The sequence below is a fragment of the Leguminivora glycinivorella genome, chromosome 13 (assembly GCF_023078275.1).
Source record: "Leguminivora glycinivorella isolate SPB_JAAS2020 chromosome 13, LegGlyc_1.1, whole genome shotgun sequence".
Classification (NCBI taxonomy): domain Eukaryota; kingdom Metazoa; phylum Arthropoda; class Insecta; order Lepidoptera; family Tortricidae; genus Leguminivora; species Leguminivora glycinivorella.
In genome coordinates, this window is record NC_062983.1 from 18740915 (window position 1) to 18760374 (window position 19460).

Here is a 19460-nt window from a genome sequence, read left to right on the forward strand (position 1 = left end):
TCCTAATTATTTCAATAGTATTTAGTTCAAAGTACCTAAGTCTAAAACAAAGACTAGTTTTAATAATTTATTTTGAAGTAAATGTGTAAATGGAAAGATAAGATAATATTTTAAATGTCTATCGCAATTCGCAACAATTGCATGACGAATACCGAGAATAGATAATATCATTAACATTGTTAGTATACAGTATTTAGGTAATGTATGTATACATATACAGTATTTATGTATACCTACCAAAAACAGTATGGCTACCATGAGCTTTTAATTAAAATGAAATGAAATATCATCAACAAGTAACACTTAACAGTAACAAGTTAGGTGTTATGGCTAAGTTGTCCATGCATATTCAACCTGCATGCAGGCGTGCAAACGACTAACAGGCGGTCGGTAGACCACGAGACCGTGCTCCAAAAAGTGGTTCTTGGAAAAGTATTAATTGTAGTGGTCTGTTACCGCAGGTGAAGGAGGCATCATGCAGGACGCCCAGTACTGCGACTTCTGCGGGGTCGTGGACGAGGCGTACGAGGAGCAGTCTGAGCTCGACCACGAGGACACGCCCAAGCACATCTGCAACCGGATCCTGCACCAGTACAAGCATAAGAAGTACGTATTTGTAGTACACAGAAACTTACACTACACTCTACAGAAACTTACTTACTTGTAGTATACAGATGTCACAATTTAGATTTCTTTCAACCCATTTTTGACAAGAGTGGCACTGCAACTTAGTAATTTATGTGCTCTGCCTACCCCTTTATGGGACACAGGCGTGATTATATGTATGTATATATGTGTGTACAGAAACTTGACGCAGCGTCCCTCTACCTAAGAAGTGACGTGTCTTATTTTTTCTTAAGCCGCTGTTATCTGGTCAAATCACGCATGTAGCTGACTTCCACGATACAGGCTTAGCCTAGTGTGGGAGTCGTCGATTAATTGCAAATTGTATTTTAAACTAATTCTCTTGGTTAATAAAATATTTTTAATTTTTTTTAATTTTTTTTTTATGTAACTAACTAATATAGCTCTGCGATCCAAAAAGGATCTTCGCCTCCAAAACGAGAGCACGCCACTTATCCCGATCCTGCCGAGCTTCCTGCCAATTATCGGCTTGTAGCTGACGCAGATCCGCCATCACTGTCTCCCCAGCAACCACGTAAGAGTGGTAAGAGACGTGTCTTATGTAGAATCTCGAAATGCAAATATCATGGTTAACGACGAAGATGAAGAGTTCATGGACAATTAAATAACTTATTTATTTATATGAAACATTAATACTTAAGTTTTGTTCTTGTATCATATACCTACAATAGTTTTACTATCTGTGATCTAGTAAAATGTGTATAGTGTTAGTGTTTAATGTATATATAGTATAGCATATAAATATGTTGCCACGCCCTAATAGGGTCCATGAGCATGTATACCTTGTAACATCTTATAACACCATGGAAGCAATAAATAAATATGAAATGAACCGATGAAATGAATGTCTGTCACACCGGATTTCTTAGGCCTAGACTGTACGGATTTTTGTATGAATCCGCAATTCGTTGCGCGTCACAGCGTTGGAAATTATGGAGATAACAAAAAATAAGTACATAGAGTCTATGCCCCATAGTGTTACTGGTTAGTGTGCTGCGTAGATACATTGCTAAGTTTTACCTTAGGTAGGTTACATATGTCTATATGTATTGTAACGTTTTACAGGACGTTCAATACTAGTAGGTATTTTAAATATTTTATCCCTAATTTATACTTCTATGATAAAAATCCCGAAGGAAAGATTGATTGATAATAAATATTCCAGGAAGGAGTTCAGCAGGAACAGGGATGGCGTGATCATCACCGGGGCGGCGAACAGCCTCCCGCTGGCTGACTCCGACGCCAGGGTCATCAGGGAACCGCCCACCGATCACCATAAAGTCAGGATCTTTGTAAGTTCTCTATTTATAACAATACTACATATTACTACAACTATTTATTACAGTACTAAATTTCTACTTCTCAAATGTTGGTATGAAATGAAATGTTGGTAATTCGAGGTTACGCCCCAGCACCTTTGCATGATTATAAACTTTTATGCAGGTACCACTTTTTCTCTGCATGCCACTGACTGTGCCTACTTACAGTCGTGATTAACCTTTTTCACTAGGCAGCATTTAAAACATATTTAACCCCTCAAAATTCGTAATATTTGTGAATTCGGTAGGCAGTTTCCAATTATATAAATACCAATCCCAGTTTTTATGTTTTCCTGTGCGGCACTAAACTCAGGTAAAATTTGGTCTATAGTGCCTTTATGTATACCAAATTAAGTTAATGCACGTAAACCTACCAAAATGTACCTATTGTTAACATCTCGTACCTGGTAATTTTTTAATACGAAATAATCTCTCCATCTAGGGTATCTTTAAATTATTTTCTAGTAGGAAAAAACGAAATACTCTTAGATCAGCCTTTTGGAAAGCTGTAACCATAACAAGAGCCACTATTGTTCCCCGTGTTAAGTGCGTTCTTAAAAGTAATCCAGTAAAATAAATGAGAGCGCAAGAAACATGATATATTATTAGTAAACAACCCAACCGCGCTTACCCAATTTGCCGGCGACACGGGTCCTATTACGCTGACGGGATTATTTCTCTGTGTAACTACTGCCTACTTAGATAATATCGATCAATGTACACGTGATTTGTATAGTTATAAATTATAACTATTTGAGGTACCTACATATTCGAATATTATTAACATCGAGTTTTAGAAATCTGAATTATGTCTAGAAAAAAATACTTTGGGGTTTTAAATTTAGGATTGAATTGTTACAGTTACTGAAAACAGGCCACTTATCGCAAATTACCCTATAACTCCAAATTATGAAAAATTGTGTATCAGAATCGTCTATTGGTTCTCATATCAATATAACTCAATATAAGTTATACAGGTCGATTCACGAAAGCTGGCACGAATGAAATGAACGAAACTTTGATTGTGTGAGTGACACCTGTATTGGTATACAGTCGTAACTGTCAAGAGCCACCATTTTATTGGTTAATCTGTCACACACATGCATATTTTCATTCAAACATTCGTTCCATTCGTGCCAGCTCTTGTGAATTGACCTATACATATGTATAAGTGTCCTGGTCTTATTATATTATTGTTGTATCACTATAGTATGCAGAAAGCGTGGAGTTTTTTGTCATTAATGCCATCCATTCTAACAAATGGTTTGGTGGTCACATCATTCTTTAATGTTCAGGCGAAACCCAACCAAACCGTGGAGTTCTTCTTTACGATCACGAACGACATGAAGAGCGATGATCTCCTAGTGATTGGAATCCAACTGGCTCACCCTCAACCGCATTTTGTCATGTGCGACCACGAGTTTGTATTCGGACAGGAACCGCATCTTTTGGAACCTAGTGAGTAAAATTCTACTTTAATAATAACAAACAATGCTATGCTATAAGCGTGTAGTTGCGCTCTCTCGGGAGGGTTTCCACGGAAGACCAGCGTCGAGATCCTTAAGTGGTACCATGATATTAAGCTCCGAGCTCATATAACCCGGCAACCTTCAAATCAAGGGTGAACCGGCATCTTCTGGGCGAGCTCACTCCATCGTAGGCCGTGTCTTTGCCTTTGGCTAGTCTGTGGTCAAGATTAAGCCCATTTATAAAAACAAAAGCTAAGTGGAGACCCTTTCAGTGACGCTTGACAATAAATTACTCGTACTATCTATGTAATACCTAAATTTGAGCATTTTCTGAATAAGTAAGTAAGTAAATATTCTATGTTCTTTCAGGGTCTACCATCGATACAATATCCGTTACTTTCATTGGTGCGGACGTGGGGCAATACGAGATGCCCATCATGTTCACCTTCGTTAGGAATAGTGACCGCAAGAGTCTCATCTTCATCAGGGAAATGGTATGTACAGTCAGCTGCAAAATTGCATGGATTATGAATGAATTCATTGATAAATTCACCATGCACTTTTGCAGCTGATCTTACTGGTAGCTTGTTGTTTGATATGTAAGAGTAACCTTACTTACAAATATGCCACTCTTTCATGCCTGTTAAGTTCTTTCTTTACTTCCTAGTATAATATGCCAAAAAAAAAAACACATGAAGTAGTGGAAAATATTGTAGTTGTGAATTAGAGAAGAATCATTGGCTCTTCACAAATTGTATAAACGCATAATGTACAGTAAGTACGCTGCAGAGATTAAGTCCATCCAAAAGCGTATTGAGAAAGCTCTCGTACTGTGTGTTAGTCCCTATAGCACTTACCAATAGTGCGAAAAGGACGGCCCGACGTGATAGCGCTTACGCGCTGCCGTTCTTGGCCGCCCGGGGCCCGTTTCTCAAGCCTTGTATTACAAGTGTGATTCCATGACAACCCATACGATTTGACAGTTCGCGCACTTGTAATACAAGGCTTGTACCTTTCGAGAAACGGGCCCCTGATCATCATAAACCATCACCTTTAATTGGAAGTACTCTCAAGTAGATTTCTTTGTTGTAGGTGGTTCTTGTGGCAACTGAACGACCGCAGAAGTTTAACTCCAAGAGTCCTTACTCCAACCTGGACTGGACTCACGCCGAGCGCTTCGTCGTGTCTACTGATCATGTGTAAATTTTTTATTATTCATTCTTAATAATATAATTGCTAAATTGTCTCTGTCTGTGACGTAATCAATTTTAGACTGGTAAACTGATTAAGCTTAAAACATGGTATTGCCTATATCAATCGCTTTGATGTAGGCTTGAAGCTTTCTATCGTACCTATTTAATTATGACTGATAATGAATAGATTCATTGTTATTCTGATACATATCAAATTTTTAATTAATTAAGTGGGTCAGATTCCCGGAGCAATGTCCTCGGCGGGCCAATGTGGACGTGACTCGGCCGAATAAAAGACACGCGCTGCCTCGGCTGAGCGACCTGCCTCTGCCTGTTTGCCGCGTGTGAACTTTGCCTTAGCGACGCTCTCTAGGGCCTCACCTATTTACATAATATTTGTTCTATTACAGACCGTATAATAACTTGTATAAAATCCCCAAGCTGCTTAAAATTTTGCTGCCGGCTGGTTTGGACGAAGACGCCCTGGAGAAGATTGAGGGCCAACTGGAACTCAAACTGCAATTGAGGAAAGTGTTGGTGACTACTAGGTACGATGTATTTTTCTACTACTTGCTTTTTACCTATGAAACCCTAACAACAACTATCGGCGCTACGATGCCGATAGATCAGTCAATGAATGCTCAAAAGGGGGGGTCTAGGTGGAATGGCCGAAAGCAGAAAGTTTCACTACGGGATGTTGTTAGGGGTAGTCAGGAGACATACATACTAAAAGTCCTCGGACTTTGGACGTGAGCTCGAAGAGGGGGGGATGAAAAAAAGGTCCCATTTTTTGGTTTTTTGCTCATATTTCAAAAACTAAACCTCATACGAAATTTTGGTTTACCACACCTTGAAAGCTTATAAAATTCTCTATAACTGATCTAGAAACTTTTTTTCTATTCTCAACCATTATCTGGGTATGAGCACCTAAAAACTGTTAATTTTTAAAAAATCGTTTCCCCCCCCACTTTTTGCTTCATACATTGCTCCATATCTTGCAAAATATTTATTTATTATTTATTATTATTTAGAGCCTAATGTGTCCCACTGCTGGGCAAAGGCCTCCCCCCTCTTTTTCCACTCATCCTCTTTTATCTTAGACAAAAGTTTTCTTAAAAAATCTTGTAGATCATTCAAATACCTTTCATAATATGTGTATAGCCTGACAAGATTTTATTTGACCCTGAAAGAGTGTCGCTACAAACCGCTTTCATATGGCAATAATGTGCCGACGTCATACGTATTGGGGACAGCGTGTACTGGTTACCCGTTAATATTTGTAGAAAATTAAAACATGGTTTTAGAGAATCAAAATTTAAAAAGCAAGGTTTTAAGACTCGCTACTTCTTTCCGCACAGCCTAAAATCCATGAATCTTGTGCCTTAATCGAAGTCATCGATGTTTATTTTCTTTTTTCGTGGGACCTTGTTCTGTACTGGTGGCAGTTATGGAACGGCCTCCTTATTTCTATACATATTTTTCACGGCAGAGCTACAGACACCTTAAATTAGAACAAAAAATATATTAGGCTAAACGCGAAACCAACAAATTAATACAGGAGAACCGCACTATAAACTGTCAGTCCCGGACTTGTCAATAACCAATTTCAGAAAATTGGTATCGAAATGCTGTCGAATCCTTGATCCTTTTTTGTTGTAAGTAATTTATCACGTTTAGTATAATTATTTTCACTTTTAATCATATTATTTTGGACAAAATTGCGATGAAACCGTTAGAAAATTTAAAATATTTGCTTCATGTTTACATCACTGACATTCGATGACTTTCGACAACGGGTGTCAAATAGTAATCCTTGCCAGTAAAAGGAAATTAGTTCAGCTGAAAATCCGCAACGCGGCGAGGGTCAAATAAAAACTTGTCAGGCTATACTTACCATAATAAAGATAAATTAAAGTCGATAGATCTGACACTCTGACCTGTCTGTATCTGATCTGTCTGTATTTAATTGTTTTACCTACATACTTAGTATATCTTGCGACTAATATACAGCGTGTGTATTCCATACGGGCGAATATCTGGGAGGAGTATAAAGTCGCCAACGAATAAATCGTGATTAAATAGAATTTCCCATCATCATCATCCTCCTTGCGTTATCCCGGCATTTGCCACGGCTCATGGGAGCCTGGAGTTCACTTTGACAACTAATCCCAAGATTTGGCGTAGGCACCAGTTTTACGAAAGCGACTGCCTTCTTACTTTCCAACCCGAAGGGTAACTAGGACTTATTGGAATTAGTCCGGTTTCCTCACGATGTTTTCCTTCACCGAAAAGCGACTGGCAAATATCAAATGACATTTCGCACATAAGTTCAGAAAAAAGTCATTGGTATATTAGCGAGGGAGGTAAAAAAAGTGTGGAATACTAATACAACTAACTAACTTAGTTTCAGAGGTAAAAACTGCAAATAACAGCTTAAGTTACAATTATGTCCTAACTCTTAAAAGTTTTCTATTACTATTCTACTTTAAATCAAATTTTAACGTAAAAAAAAGGTTTTTACTTGACGAATACTGGAGTCAAGTGCGCTAAAATACTCGTACTCTTAGATCTAGAAATCAAGTACTCTTAGATCATAACCTGTTATAAATTTGAAATTCTCATGAATGCAGAAATAACCTCATTGATTTCGTTAAAACAAATCCGAATTTTTATGTTATTACGTGAACAAATATGTTAGTTATGTTACTTTGTACCTTTGAACGGCTCTCCTCTGTAAAATCATGAGTTTACACTTGCCTCAGTATCCTTAGGAGGTATGGATATAACTTACACGTGTTTTAATTTACTCGCTGCCTCTTTGGGCGGGATGATACTAATCGGTCTTCTTTGTTTGTTTGAAATGCTGTCGGTCTCACACCTTACTACTGTCAACACTGCAATTCTCTATTATAACCTTGTGTGTTACTGTGTTTGTTGTCCCAAATAAATCAAACAAATTGAAACTGTTTCTTCCATGTCATCTGGATCAGATGTGACAACTGTATCTTAGACAATATCCTCCCCGTCGTTATCATCAGTGTCTTCCTCTATCCTGGGGGTGTCGTTGACTTTCGATCCGGAGGTTGCGGGTTCGAAACCGGCTCGTATTTACCAATGACTTTTTTCTGAACTTATGTGCGAAATGTCATTTGATATTTGCCAGTCGCTTTTCGGTGAAGGAAAACATTGTGAGGAAACCGGACTAATTCCAATGAGTTCTAGTTACCCTTCGGGTTGGAAAGTCAGATGGCAGTCGCTTTCGTAAAACTAGTGCCTACGCCAAATCTTGGGATTAGTTGTCAAAGTGAACCCCAGGCTCCCATGAGCCGTGGCAAATGCCGGGATAACGCAAGGAGGATGATGAATGGGGATGGGCACGGAACGAAAGCAACTTACTGACTCCTGTGCAAACCAAAGTACCAGCTGCTCCGGAAGAAATACTGAAGTTAATATTTTGCCGGTGCACTACAGATTGTAGTAGTGGTAGATGTGGGTGTGAGAAGGCCTTTATGTACAGCTAATTGTATTGTTACCTGTTGTGTGAATGCATTTATACAGCATCGTAATACAATCATGTTCATGAAATACATATTTTACACGTTTATCACATACATTTGTTGTTTTATTTCGTTTTAAAGTCGTATAATTATTCAACGGTACATGACCCAGAAGCATATGTACACATATTATGAAAGGTATTTGAATGATCTACAAGATTTTTCAAGAAAACGATTTTTAAAAAATTAACAGTTTTTAGGAGCTCATACCTAGATAATAGTTGAGAATAGAAAAAAAGTTTCTAGATCAAAGTTATAGAGAATTTTATAAGCTTTCAAGGTGTGGTAAACCAAAATTTCGTATGACGCATAGTTTTTGAAATATGAGCAAAAAACCAAAAAATGGGACCTTTTTTCATCCCCCCCTCTTCGAGCTCACGTCCAAAGTCCGAGGACTTTTAGTATGTATGTCTCCTGACTACCCCTAACAACATCCCGTAGTGAAACTTTCTGCTTTCGGCCATTCCATCTAGGATCGTTCGTTGACCAAGCTACGAGGTTACACTGGTTAGAGGTTGTCCATTAATTAACATATATTTTTTTTAATCCTCTCCTCTGTCACTCTTTCACTAGCCAGGTCCACACAGAGCGAGGCGCATCGCGAGGCAATTGAATTTTGCTTGGCCGAGCAACTTGCCTCGGCTGAGGCAAGTCAACATTGGACATTTGCCGCGCGAACACACTGCCTTGCCTCGTTCTGTGTGGACTCGGCTACTGAAAAAAGTTCAGTCACATGACCTGTCCTCTCCCAGTTGCTGACTGAAGTAAGAATGTGTATGAAGTATGGCGGTCGTTGACGAAGTCAACTTGACAATTTTAAGTCAGTTTTACTCAAATTAGCTCGCTTCCGCCTGGGATCTTGTGACAGTGACGTTTTTCTTTAGGAATTTGTAATATAAGTTTAAACATATTGTATTCCTTTTAGGAAGCCTAACTAGGCTAAGACTAGCTTTAGTAATAAGATTAATATTTTGCATGTCTTGTAGCGTAATATACATTTATGAATTTGTACCCCACTAACATGACCTATATTGTAATCTGTGTGTATTAGCAAATAAACAAATACAATACAAATTAAGCGTTCAAAATGTTGATCGGTAACAGTACCCAATTGATAACGATTGATTATTTCAGGGCTATTTTTGATGAAGGAATAACCAAAGCCAACTATATGCTGTACTTCCATCATCTGCTTTGGTGGGAGGAAATTATTGCCAGGATCAATTTAAGGGTAAGCAAACAGTGTAAACACTACAATACAGCCCATGATTTTTGTTTATAGGGTTTTTTGTCTATCCTGATGACAATATTAGTAATCATGTAAAATTATAAACATGAATATTCTCAATTTCTCAGTGTTTCCAAAGAAGTTCACAGCAAGAGAGTCGTAAATAACGATCGTCTTTTGTTACTATGTAATACAATTCTCTGGCTGTCAACACGTGTGAACCCTCAGGCGTCGCTACTTATAATATAATCATTTAACGATTTTTTTTCAGAAATATAACATGACAGCTGTTACTCTGGAGAAAAAGGGCGAACTTTACTTGCTTGAAGTTCCCGGTCTGGCTGAGAACCGCCCTTCCCTACTACGTGGTAAGTACACAAGTCTCTAGTGTTGAAAAATAATCACACTCGTACACATATTTAGTAGTCACTCACTTCACTCTTTTTTTTTCTCATTTGATAAGTTCTTCCTAGCTTCTAGTTGGCTCAAGACTTTTAGATAATGTTTTGTTTTTTTTAGGTGATAAAGTGTACATAAAACTGCATGGTAACAACGATATTATATTCGAGAGCGTTATAAAAGATATGGAAGAGAGTACAATTCACATTGGGAATATTGATGAAAGGTATGTATCTTGAAACCTATGTAATGACTATGTGATAATAAGTTTACTAAATAATAATAATACAAGCCTTCTCTCCCCACGCTGTTAGTAACATCTCTTGCTAAATGCGTAAACACGCCCCGTATAGACCAGACCCTTTAGCACAACTTGCCTTGTCGCGCGCGAGTCCATACATCAAGCGCGACTTCAAGTATGGACTCGCACGCGACAAGGCAAGTTGTGCTAGAGAAGCAGTTACACGTAATGGTCATACGTATCCGTATTGACATTTTTATTCGCTTCCAAGCAAAAGATACGCACCAAAGTAAGGTTAAGTAATGTTTGCTAACTTGTCCCATTATTTGTGCTAGTGTTTCGTATGAAAAAAAAATCACATGTGATATTGAAATGGCGATATTTTCAGTTTCAACGCCTACTTCACTCCAGAGACGCTATTCGACATTCGCTTCATGATGTCTCGAGTGCCGCACGAGCGAGCTCACGTGGCTGTGGCCAACGTGTTCGAGAAGAAACAGGACAGCAGGCTGTTCCCTGAGCCGAGGAAAAAGGACGTCAAGCTTAAACCGATCTATAAGTAAGTTCACTCGGCCTTACAAATCAAACTCGTATTATACGATTCGATTCCATTTGTATAAACGTGGTCAAATCACTCCAGTGATAGCGAGGAAGATTTGATTGTTTGGACACTGATATTCCAACAGGTAAAACCTGTTTTACGAATGCGACTGCCATCTGACCTTCCAACCCAAAGGGTAAACTAGGCGCTATTGGGCTATGTACGGTATTCTCACGATGTTTTCGGCAAATGTAAAATGAAATGAAAATGAAAACGTGACAAAACATTACAACAAGGGTTGAAACAGTAGTTCCTAAACTAGGCCGAGCCTGTATATTATTGGAGCCATCAAATAATATTTCGTATATAGGTTCCGAAAACTTTGCTACGAGCCGGTTTTGGCACGTTCTTACCGCTCCGCCACTAGCGCTTCGGATACTCCTCTCAAATGTATAGAATGATTGTAATGTAGTAAGTATTGAACCCACAGATGGTACAACCCCCTGATTAAGAACAACGAAGAGCAGCGCCTGGCCGTGCAGCACATACTGTCGGGAACCTCCCGCCGCGCGCCCTACATGGTGTACGGACCGCCTGGCACCGGCAAGACCATGACTATTGTTGAAGCTATCATACAGGTACCTATTGCTATTTATTTAATTTTAGATTTTAGATATTTTTCTATGAAATAAATTTTATCTTATCTTTATCTTATCTTATTTATTTGGCTGTTTCATACATTTCGACTGTGATGCCGCTCATTTCTATGGAACAGCCAATTTTTTTTTCGCGATTTCAGGCAGGCAATTATGGTCGCGCGATAAATGATAAAACATCTGGCCGTCCCTATCGCACTTACTAATAGTGCGATAGGGACGGCCTGATATTTTATCGTCTATCGCGCGACCATGCTACTCGTGCAGCACTGGTCTCATAATAAAAGTTGTTAATTATGACCTCAAAAGGCTCTATGCAAAGTTTGAACGGTCCTTTTTATTTCACCCTGTCTATGAAGATAACTAAAATTAACTACATCATTCTGCTTGCTAACCCTCGGTCTGCCTAGGAGAATCGGCCGCATTGCCTCGCGAGGCATGTCGCCACCAAATCCACCAATCGAGTTTCCGCGCGGCATTTCCTCGCCAGGCGGCTGGTTCTGTATGGACCCGCCAAATAATGGCAAAATTAATGACCTGACCATATCTGGTAGCGGGATGGATTACCTAAAATGTGTAGATATTTTATTCGATAGATGCAGCTTTCATCCATGCGATCAGGGTTAGTGTGAAAAATTACAAATTACAATGCGCGTGTCGCACCAATATGTAATTTTTCTCCCATTCCTCTCGGATGCGCAGTAGGCAGCGTCATTTGTCCTATATTTCTTTCATCGCATGTGTACATAAATAAATAAATATTGGGGACACCTTACACAGATCAACTTAGTCCCAAACTAAGCAAAGCTTGTACTATGGGTGCTAAGCGACGATATACATAGTTAGTATAGATATACATAAGGCCTGATTTAGAGCGCGTGCGAACCCGCATGCGATTTTAGTTACATTGCGGTCTGTTGAGGTTACACACAATTTTACACAACCATCAAATACCGCAATGTAATATAACTCGTATGCGAGTTCTCGTCCCGTCTAAATAGGCCCTAAGTGTAACTTTTTATAAGAGTGCGATAAAAATTGTGAAAGCCATATTTTTCCAGATAGTCCTATACAGCTCGAAGAACCGCGTGATGGTGTGCACGGACTCCAACATGGCCGCCGACCACATCGCGCTCATGCTGCTGAAATATAACAAAGAGCTTAACATTAACAACTTCATCCTGCGCGCTAACTCTCAGTCTAGGGTGTGGTAAGATTCACATTGCCTTCCTTACATTTCTCTTTTCAAGTTAGTACGATTCATATAATGCTTTCCTAACTATTAACCTTTATTGATTGCAGCTTAGAAGTGGATCGTGTGTGAGACTAGGTATGATATGAATAAATTTAAAAGTGGAAAATGTCTGCCTTGGTTAAAGCACATCTCGGGCACTGGCGATCAAATATATGAAAGAGGCGCGTTCCTAGCACACATTCTAAGCTCGTGTAGGTGAACGCGTACCATGCTTGTATGAGTGAGATATGACAGGTCGACTGTTCGCGTTTTTGACAGGCGATAACTGTCAGGTAACTGAGAGGGGGTGGGCGGCACTTTCAGCGGGGAGCGGGAGTGGCCATACTGTACGATAGTACTCTTTATTATACTGTGGTTAAAGTCTTGGTGGCTCAGTTGGCAGAGCGCTGGAGTATCTATCCAGAGGCTGTGAGTTCAAGTCTCACCCAAGGCAGACATTTTCCACTTTTAAATTTATATTAAGCCTAGTGGCATTGATTGGAGACGTTTCTGCTAATCAGAAGTTTAAAATGTAGGTATGATATGTGCCGTAAAATCGCGTTAGTCTTAAAAAAGCTTTCTCCGTATCGCATTAATGAAAAAGAGTTTGAAATATAATTTTATTTAAAACTATAACAGTTTAAATTTCGTTTATATTAAAAAGCTAAGCGTGCAAGCACGTAACGTGACTATGTAAATGAATGACTAAATACTTGGTTTGTTTGACAGGAGCGTGATGCCCGCCGAACTGGCGCCTGTCTCCAACGGCACTAAGTACGAGAACTCGTACTCCGTCAGCAACTACGCGCTGTCTTCGTACCGCGTCGTCGTCACCACTCTGCTGCACGCTGCCAAATATGGAACGTGAGTACCGTGCGTCTCTACCGTGTTACATACGTAGCCTTTACACAGCAAGTAACTCGATTTGTGTAAACATGCCTCGCCCGAGGCAGCGCTACTTCGCGAGGCATTCTTTCTTTTTACACCCACCTAATAATCACAGGTAGTCATTTGAATGTGGGTAAATCAACTTTTTCTGGTATGTTATTGTCATTTTTACGGTCCCCTGAGTCACGCTGGTTTTATGCAAAATTTTGCTACTGAAATTACGCAAGCATACATGTAGTCTATGTTTATATGTGGCAAATTAAGGAAAGGGTTTGTTAACACCAGAAAAATGCATGTTTGCATAGTTTAAGTATTAACCATAATTTTGTATAAAACCAGCGTGACTCAGGGGACCGTAACTATGGCAATAACAGAAAAAAGAAGTTGATTCACCCATTTCCCTTTGTGAACTGCGTTGCTAAAATTGTAATCAATCGCCTATTTCTCCCTCAGTCCCCACGCGCAGGCTCAACATAAGCTGCAGATGTCCCACCTGTTCATCGACGAGGCCGCACAGGCCTCTGAACCTGCGACTCTAGTGCCCATCACGGGGCTGCTGGCGCCCGCAGGTTTCCTGGTGCTGGCCGGGGACCCCATGCAGCTCGGGCCCGTGTGCATCAGCCGAGACGCCAAGGACCGTGGATTGGGTATGTTGAGGTTAATCCCAAATTCGAACACATCATTTGGTTGGCCTTCCAAAATTTGTAAAAATATTTTTTTTTTATTTGAGTAATTTTCAAAAAGTGTGAAACATTTCTTTTTTACATATTTTTAAATTAAAGGAAAAATAGAAAAATTCACACCTCCGGCAGAACTAGAACCTGCGACCTCTGGCCTTGCCGGGGCATTTCTTTTTTGTTACCAGATTTCTGTACAATCGGTATAATATCAAAGACGTGATCCAAATGTACAAAGTTTTTGAATGTTGTAGAACTTGTAGACACTAGCCAGGTGTATATTATTTGGCCCGCAATCTTTCGAAAGTCGTTCACTAAAACAGCCAACGGATACCAGGAGCTTCTTTTATCCGAAAGCGGATACCATTCTGTTAATTCTGGAAGAGTAAAAGATTCAATTGTCAAAATCGTATGGGATGTTAATCGCTATGGCGACTATTGATCGACGTTAAAATTTCATTTCCGCCCCTCAATTGAAATAATGTTTTAGGTAAATCGCTGATGAACCGTCTGAAGACCGACTACGCGAATCTATACGAGTCCGACCCCAACTACATCACCATGTTGGTGAAGAACTTCCGCAACCACCCCGATATCCTGTCCCTGCCCAACAACATGTTCTACGATGACAACCTAGTGGTAAGTTTTACCAAAGAGGATCAAGTATTATAGAGAGTTACTGTCAAAGAAAAATATGTAATCACAGGGCATAGACTGCCATCTTTCAACACAGGCTTAAAACTTTTAAACCTCAGGTTTGACAATTTGGCCCATATTCTTAGCTTGATATGTGTTAAAATGTCAAATATTAATATTAGCGCCATCTAGCCGAGCGTTGCCCAAAGGTAACACCATCTAGGCCACCGTACCTTTTCCTATATGGTTCTGAGGTACGTTTTTTTTTCTTAGACTGTAGCTGTCTATACGGAGTTACATTTGTCTTTTTTTTTACTCTAGGATATAAACTTATAAGTTACCAGACATTATTCATTATTAATCACTAGGCTTTCAGCATGTCCACACAAAACGAGGCGCCTCACGAGGCAAAGTCTTAGCGCGCCAAACGGCTAAAACTAATTTGCCTCGGCCGAGGCAATGCGCGCGTTTTTTCTCGGTCGAGCAACCTGCTACGTTCAAGACACATCTACATTGGACCTTTGCCGCGCGTGTACATTTATTTGCTATGTGCGTCGCTCTGTATTGGTTCACACAGTCATTAGAGTAAAAGTTATGTCATATTCATTCAGGAGTATAGATAGTTTACTCACTGAAAACATTTCTGTTCAACAAGTAGCTAGATCTAGTAGCTAGATTAGCTGCAGAGATAAACTGAAAAACATTTTTGTTTTGTACCTTATCTATTTTGATCAATATTCTTGCTTGAAATGCCAGGTATTGGATTAGCTTGCAGTAGTTTCCGTCCCCTATGTGGCCATTTAAACGATATAGTTTCCCAGCCTCTAGCTCCAGAGGACCCGCTGAGCCGGCGCAGCATCCTGGGGCTGCCGGGCGGCGAGCGCGCCGTCGTGTTCCACGCCGTCAACTCGCGCGAGCAGAGGATGGGCAAGGCCCCGAGGTGCGAACACACTTACTGTACTGACATTTCAAATATGCGCCCACGGGCGACTTTGTCTCCGCAACTTTTTTGCCTCTTGGATGTGTTTCTATATTCACACTAGCCCATTGTCCGATGGTGTGAAAGACAAACAAGTTGCAGCGACAAAGTCGCCCGTGGGCGCATACCCTTATTAACTTGTCAATTCACGAAAGTTGGCACGAAGGTAATGAACAAAACTTTGATTCATTGAGTAACACAGGTATCACCTGTATCGTACAATACGAGTATACCGATACAGGTGTTACGACTGTACGCACGTACGTCGTAACGTTGAGTCACCATTTGGTTAGTTAATCTGTCTAACACATACATATTTTCATTCACTAATTTGTTCCGTTCGTGCCTTTAGTGAATTGACCTTTCCCTTAGTGCGTAAATGCTTGAGAAAAGGGTTCAAATGCGCACAGGATCTCATTATGTACATAGTTTTGTGTAATAAATAAATCTAAAATGAAAGTGTTCAACTACACTTTTACTTACAATGAATGAGAGTTGTAACAAACTGGTTTTTTTACAGTTTCTTCAACGAAAAGGAGTTAGACATGCTGAAGAGGTACACCAAAGCCTTGATAGGACAGCACAACGTGAAGCCGGTGGACATCGGTGTCATCGCTCCGTACATCAGACAGGTCAGTTAAAAGCTACACATTTGGAACTGCTTCTCTTCCGAATTCCAGAAAGGAAGGCAAAATTTACGGAGTCATGCATATAACCGTGGTAAGTGGGAAGGCCGTAGCCTAGTGGGGCGTGGGACTCAAATTACGCTATTAACCCTTAATAGGGCAGGGGGCATATACACCGTGTTTCCGGTATCACTCAAAACCTCAGACACCCCAACTGATTTTTATTTTTTTAAACGTATCTACAATGTTCATTTTTTAATCTGATGATTATTATTTTTTTAAATTGAATTTTTAATTTTCTGTGCAGCTCTACTCGGCTTTTAACTCTACACTCAATAAAATAATTGCTAGCTACCATCATAAACCTTCAAACTGTTTAATTGTGTATGTTACTGCAACGACATAAGGTTTACCAATAGACAGCTATGTCACTGTAAAGCACTTTAACCTGTGTCACAGTAAACTTAAAATTGGACAGGTGACGCAGTAAGCAAATTTAAACCTAACATTCAAAATGACAAGGTTGTAATTAGGTACGAGTTCAATTTGTTATGACTTATGATAAACTTTAAAATTAAACTGACGCACAACGTCTATCTCGTAGCGGAAAAAATAATCGTCCAAGTAACCAGCCAGTATTAATACCCTTAAATACTGAAAAAGGTATACAACCTCAAACAATATGATAAGCACAATGTTGTATTACGAATTTGTAGAATGGGTACGTAAACAATAACTAATAATACAAATTAAAACAAAAAATATTACCCCCATCAAGATATAGCTCAATCGATTCTACTCTCGATTCTGAACAGTTTTCAGGTTTTTAGTGTTAAGTGAAACACGGTGTATTTACCACCATAGTTTAGTTAGACTTTATTTGACAATTTGACAGAATTCAAATTTGACTAATTTCCGAAATTCTTCTGCCCTGTTAAGGGTTAAGAAATGACTTAACCCAATTATAACCTCCTCAAAAGGTGGCGTATCGAATTAGACTCTGTTCCCATTTGCAATCCATTATATTAACCATACATACATACATTCACGCCTGTATCCCATATGGGGGTAGGCAGAGCACATGAAACTACTAAAGTCTAAGTGCCACTCTTGGCAATTAAAGGTTTGAAAGAAAACGAAAAATTGTGGCATTGCAGTGACAGGTTGCCAGTCTCTCGCCTACGCAACAATTTAACCCAAATCCCGTAGTCGACTTCTACGACACCCACGGGAAGAAAGGGTGTGGTGAAATTCTTAACCCGTCACCACACGGGCACCACCATATTGGGCATTAACCATGTTGTCAATATAAGGCTAAGTTCAGATGACTGCGCGGCGACGCGCGGTTTTCTCGCCGCGTGGTTAAAGATTGTAACAAAATCACATGGCGTTGTGTACATGACCGCCGACCATCTGAACTCAGCCTGAATCTTTACTCAACTGTCATACTGTGTTCTCTCAGGTGTACAAGATGAAGACATGGCTCATGAGCGTCGGCTACGACGAGATCGACGTCGGCACCGTGGAAGCGTTCCAGGGGAAGGAGAAACGCGTCATTCTCGTGTCGACCGTGCGCGCCAACTGCAGGCTTCTCGATTACGACGCCAAATACGGACTTGGCTTCCTGGTTGACGATAAGGTAAGGAGTATCTATTTTGTTTTTGTCTTAGCGTGAATAAATTCCAGTCCAATCACAATTAAATTAAACAAACGATTTGACAACGATTTGACCATATTACCACAGTATAATAAAGAGTACTATCGTACAGTATGGCCACTCCCGCTCCCCGCTGAAAGTGCTTCTCACCCCCTCTCGGTTACCTCACAGTTACCGCCTGTTAAAAACGCGAACAGTTGACCTGTCATATCCCACTCAAACAAGCATGGTACGCGTTTACCTACACGAGCTTCGAGTGTGTGCTAGGAACGCGCCTCTTTCATATGTTTGATCGCCAGTGTCCGAGGTGTGATATTACTGCATATTTCGCAAGGATAAACATCTGTCAAATTATGACGTTTTGACACATGTAGTATGTCATATCAAAAACTGTGTTTGGCCTGAGTCTATCATACTTGGTGTTGAAAGTGTGACCGAAATCGCTGATAGACACAAAAAACTTAGTTGAGTAAAGTTTCTAAAATACCGGCAAACAATTTGTCATATTTTTTTTTTCTATTCAAAGTTGCTTATTGTATGATTCATTTCTCTAAATGTAAACGGCGATACAAAATCTCACGTAATTTCCCCCAGAGATTCAACGTAACCCTAACCCGAGCCAAAGCCAAGCTGGTGATCATCGGTAACCCGACGTGTCTCACCCGCGACAAGAAATGGCGTCGCTACATGAACCACTGCAAGGAACTCAACTGTTACTTCGGCCACGAGTGCGAGCAGCTCGAGCGGACCTCGAGGATCCTCAATGAGGTAACTAACTCAACCCGAGTGACCCGAGACAGGAAACAGCGTTGTAAAGAGCCGCTGTAAGAAACTCAACTGTTACTTCGTCTACGAGTGTGATCAGCTTGAGCGGACCTCCAAGATCCTCAATGAAGTAACGAACTAAAATGAAGTAACATTAATTTGCGTTTCCTAACCTAAACTGAGAGGCTAAGCCCAGTATAAAAACCATGTCATCAGGCTCTTTAGCCATTCCTAGCTGTGGATGATTTGCCTCGGGCGAGGCATGTCACCACCGACTCAGCTGTTTCGCGGGGCAATTTTCTCTCAATCCTTCTGTCTAGACCCACTTAATGAGGTATAAGAACATATATTCTCCAAATCACGAATACTTTTCTCCATGGTGAATCCAGATCACTGAAGTTAGGTTAGTTGCATGATTTACACATGTTTTTCTAAGTATAGCCACTATAGTCAGCAATATTAATCTTTACCTTATAAGTTCTTATTATTTTTTATTCTAGGTCGCGATCACCAGGTTCAACAGGTGTCACATATCGGAGCAGTTGAAACCAAAGCCTAAAGACGAGAAAGACAAGAAGAAGTAAGATTAAGGGGGAGTAGACTCCGGGATAGTTAAGTGAGGGGGGAGGGGGGAGTAAAGTTAAAAAAAATATTCTATGCTTTTAGTGACAAAATTTGCATTACTGTTGAAAAGTTACCGATTGTTATTAATTATTAGTTTATTACACAGATAGGAAGTACACACTTTTT

General features: G+C 40.0%; 1 protein-coding gene across 2 annotated transcripts in view; it reads left to right on the plus strand.

Annotated features, from left to right (window-relative positions):
- Nucleotides 1-19460, plus strand: part of LOC125232499 (putative helicase mov-10-B.1) — a 40138-nt gene extending 20678 nt beyond the window's left edge. For both annotated transcript variants that reach the window (XM_048138189.1, XM_048138190.1), the window contains exons 2-21: nt 462-606; nt 1811-1937; nt 3260-3422; nt 3803-3927; nt 4526-4632; nt 5037-5174; nt 9318-9414; nt 9683-9779; nt 9931-10036; nt 10440-10610; nt 11083-11230; nt 12310-12458; nt 13212-13346; nt 13824-14017; nt 14538-14686; nt 15505-15623; nt 16183-16294; nt 17751-17927; nt 18540-18713; nt 19211-19460. In XM_048138189.1, coding sequence (XP_047994146.1) covers nt 476-606; nt 1811-1937; nt 3260-3422; nt 3803-3927; nt 4526-4632; nt 5037-5174; nt 9318-9414; nt 9683-9779; nt 9931-10036; nt 10440-10610; nt 11083-11230; nt 12310-12458; nt 13212-13346; nt 13824-14017; nt 14538-14686; nt 15505-15623; nt 16183-16294; nt 17751-17927; nt 18540-18713; nt 19211-19294 — 2703 coding nt within the window. In that variant the 5' untranslated portion in view covers nt 462-475 and the 3' untranslated portion in view covers nt 19295-19460. The remainder of the gene's footprint in view (nt 1-461; nt 607-1810; nt 1938-3259; nt 3423-3802; nt 3928-4525; nt 4633-5036; nt 5175-9317; nt 9415-9682; nt 9780-9930; nt 10037-10439; nt 10611-11082; nt 11231-12309; nt 12459-13211; nt 13347-13823; nt 14018-14537; nt 14687-15504; nt 15624-16182; nt 16295-17750; nt 17928-18539; nt 18714-19210) is intronic.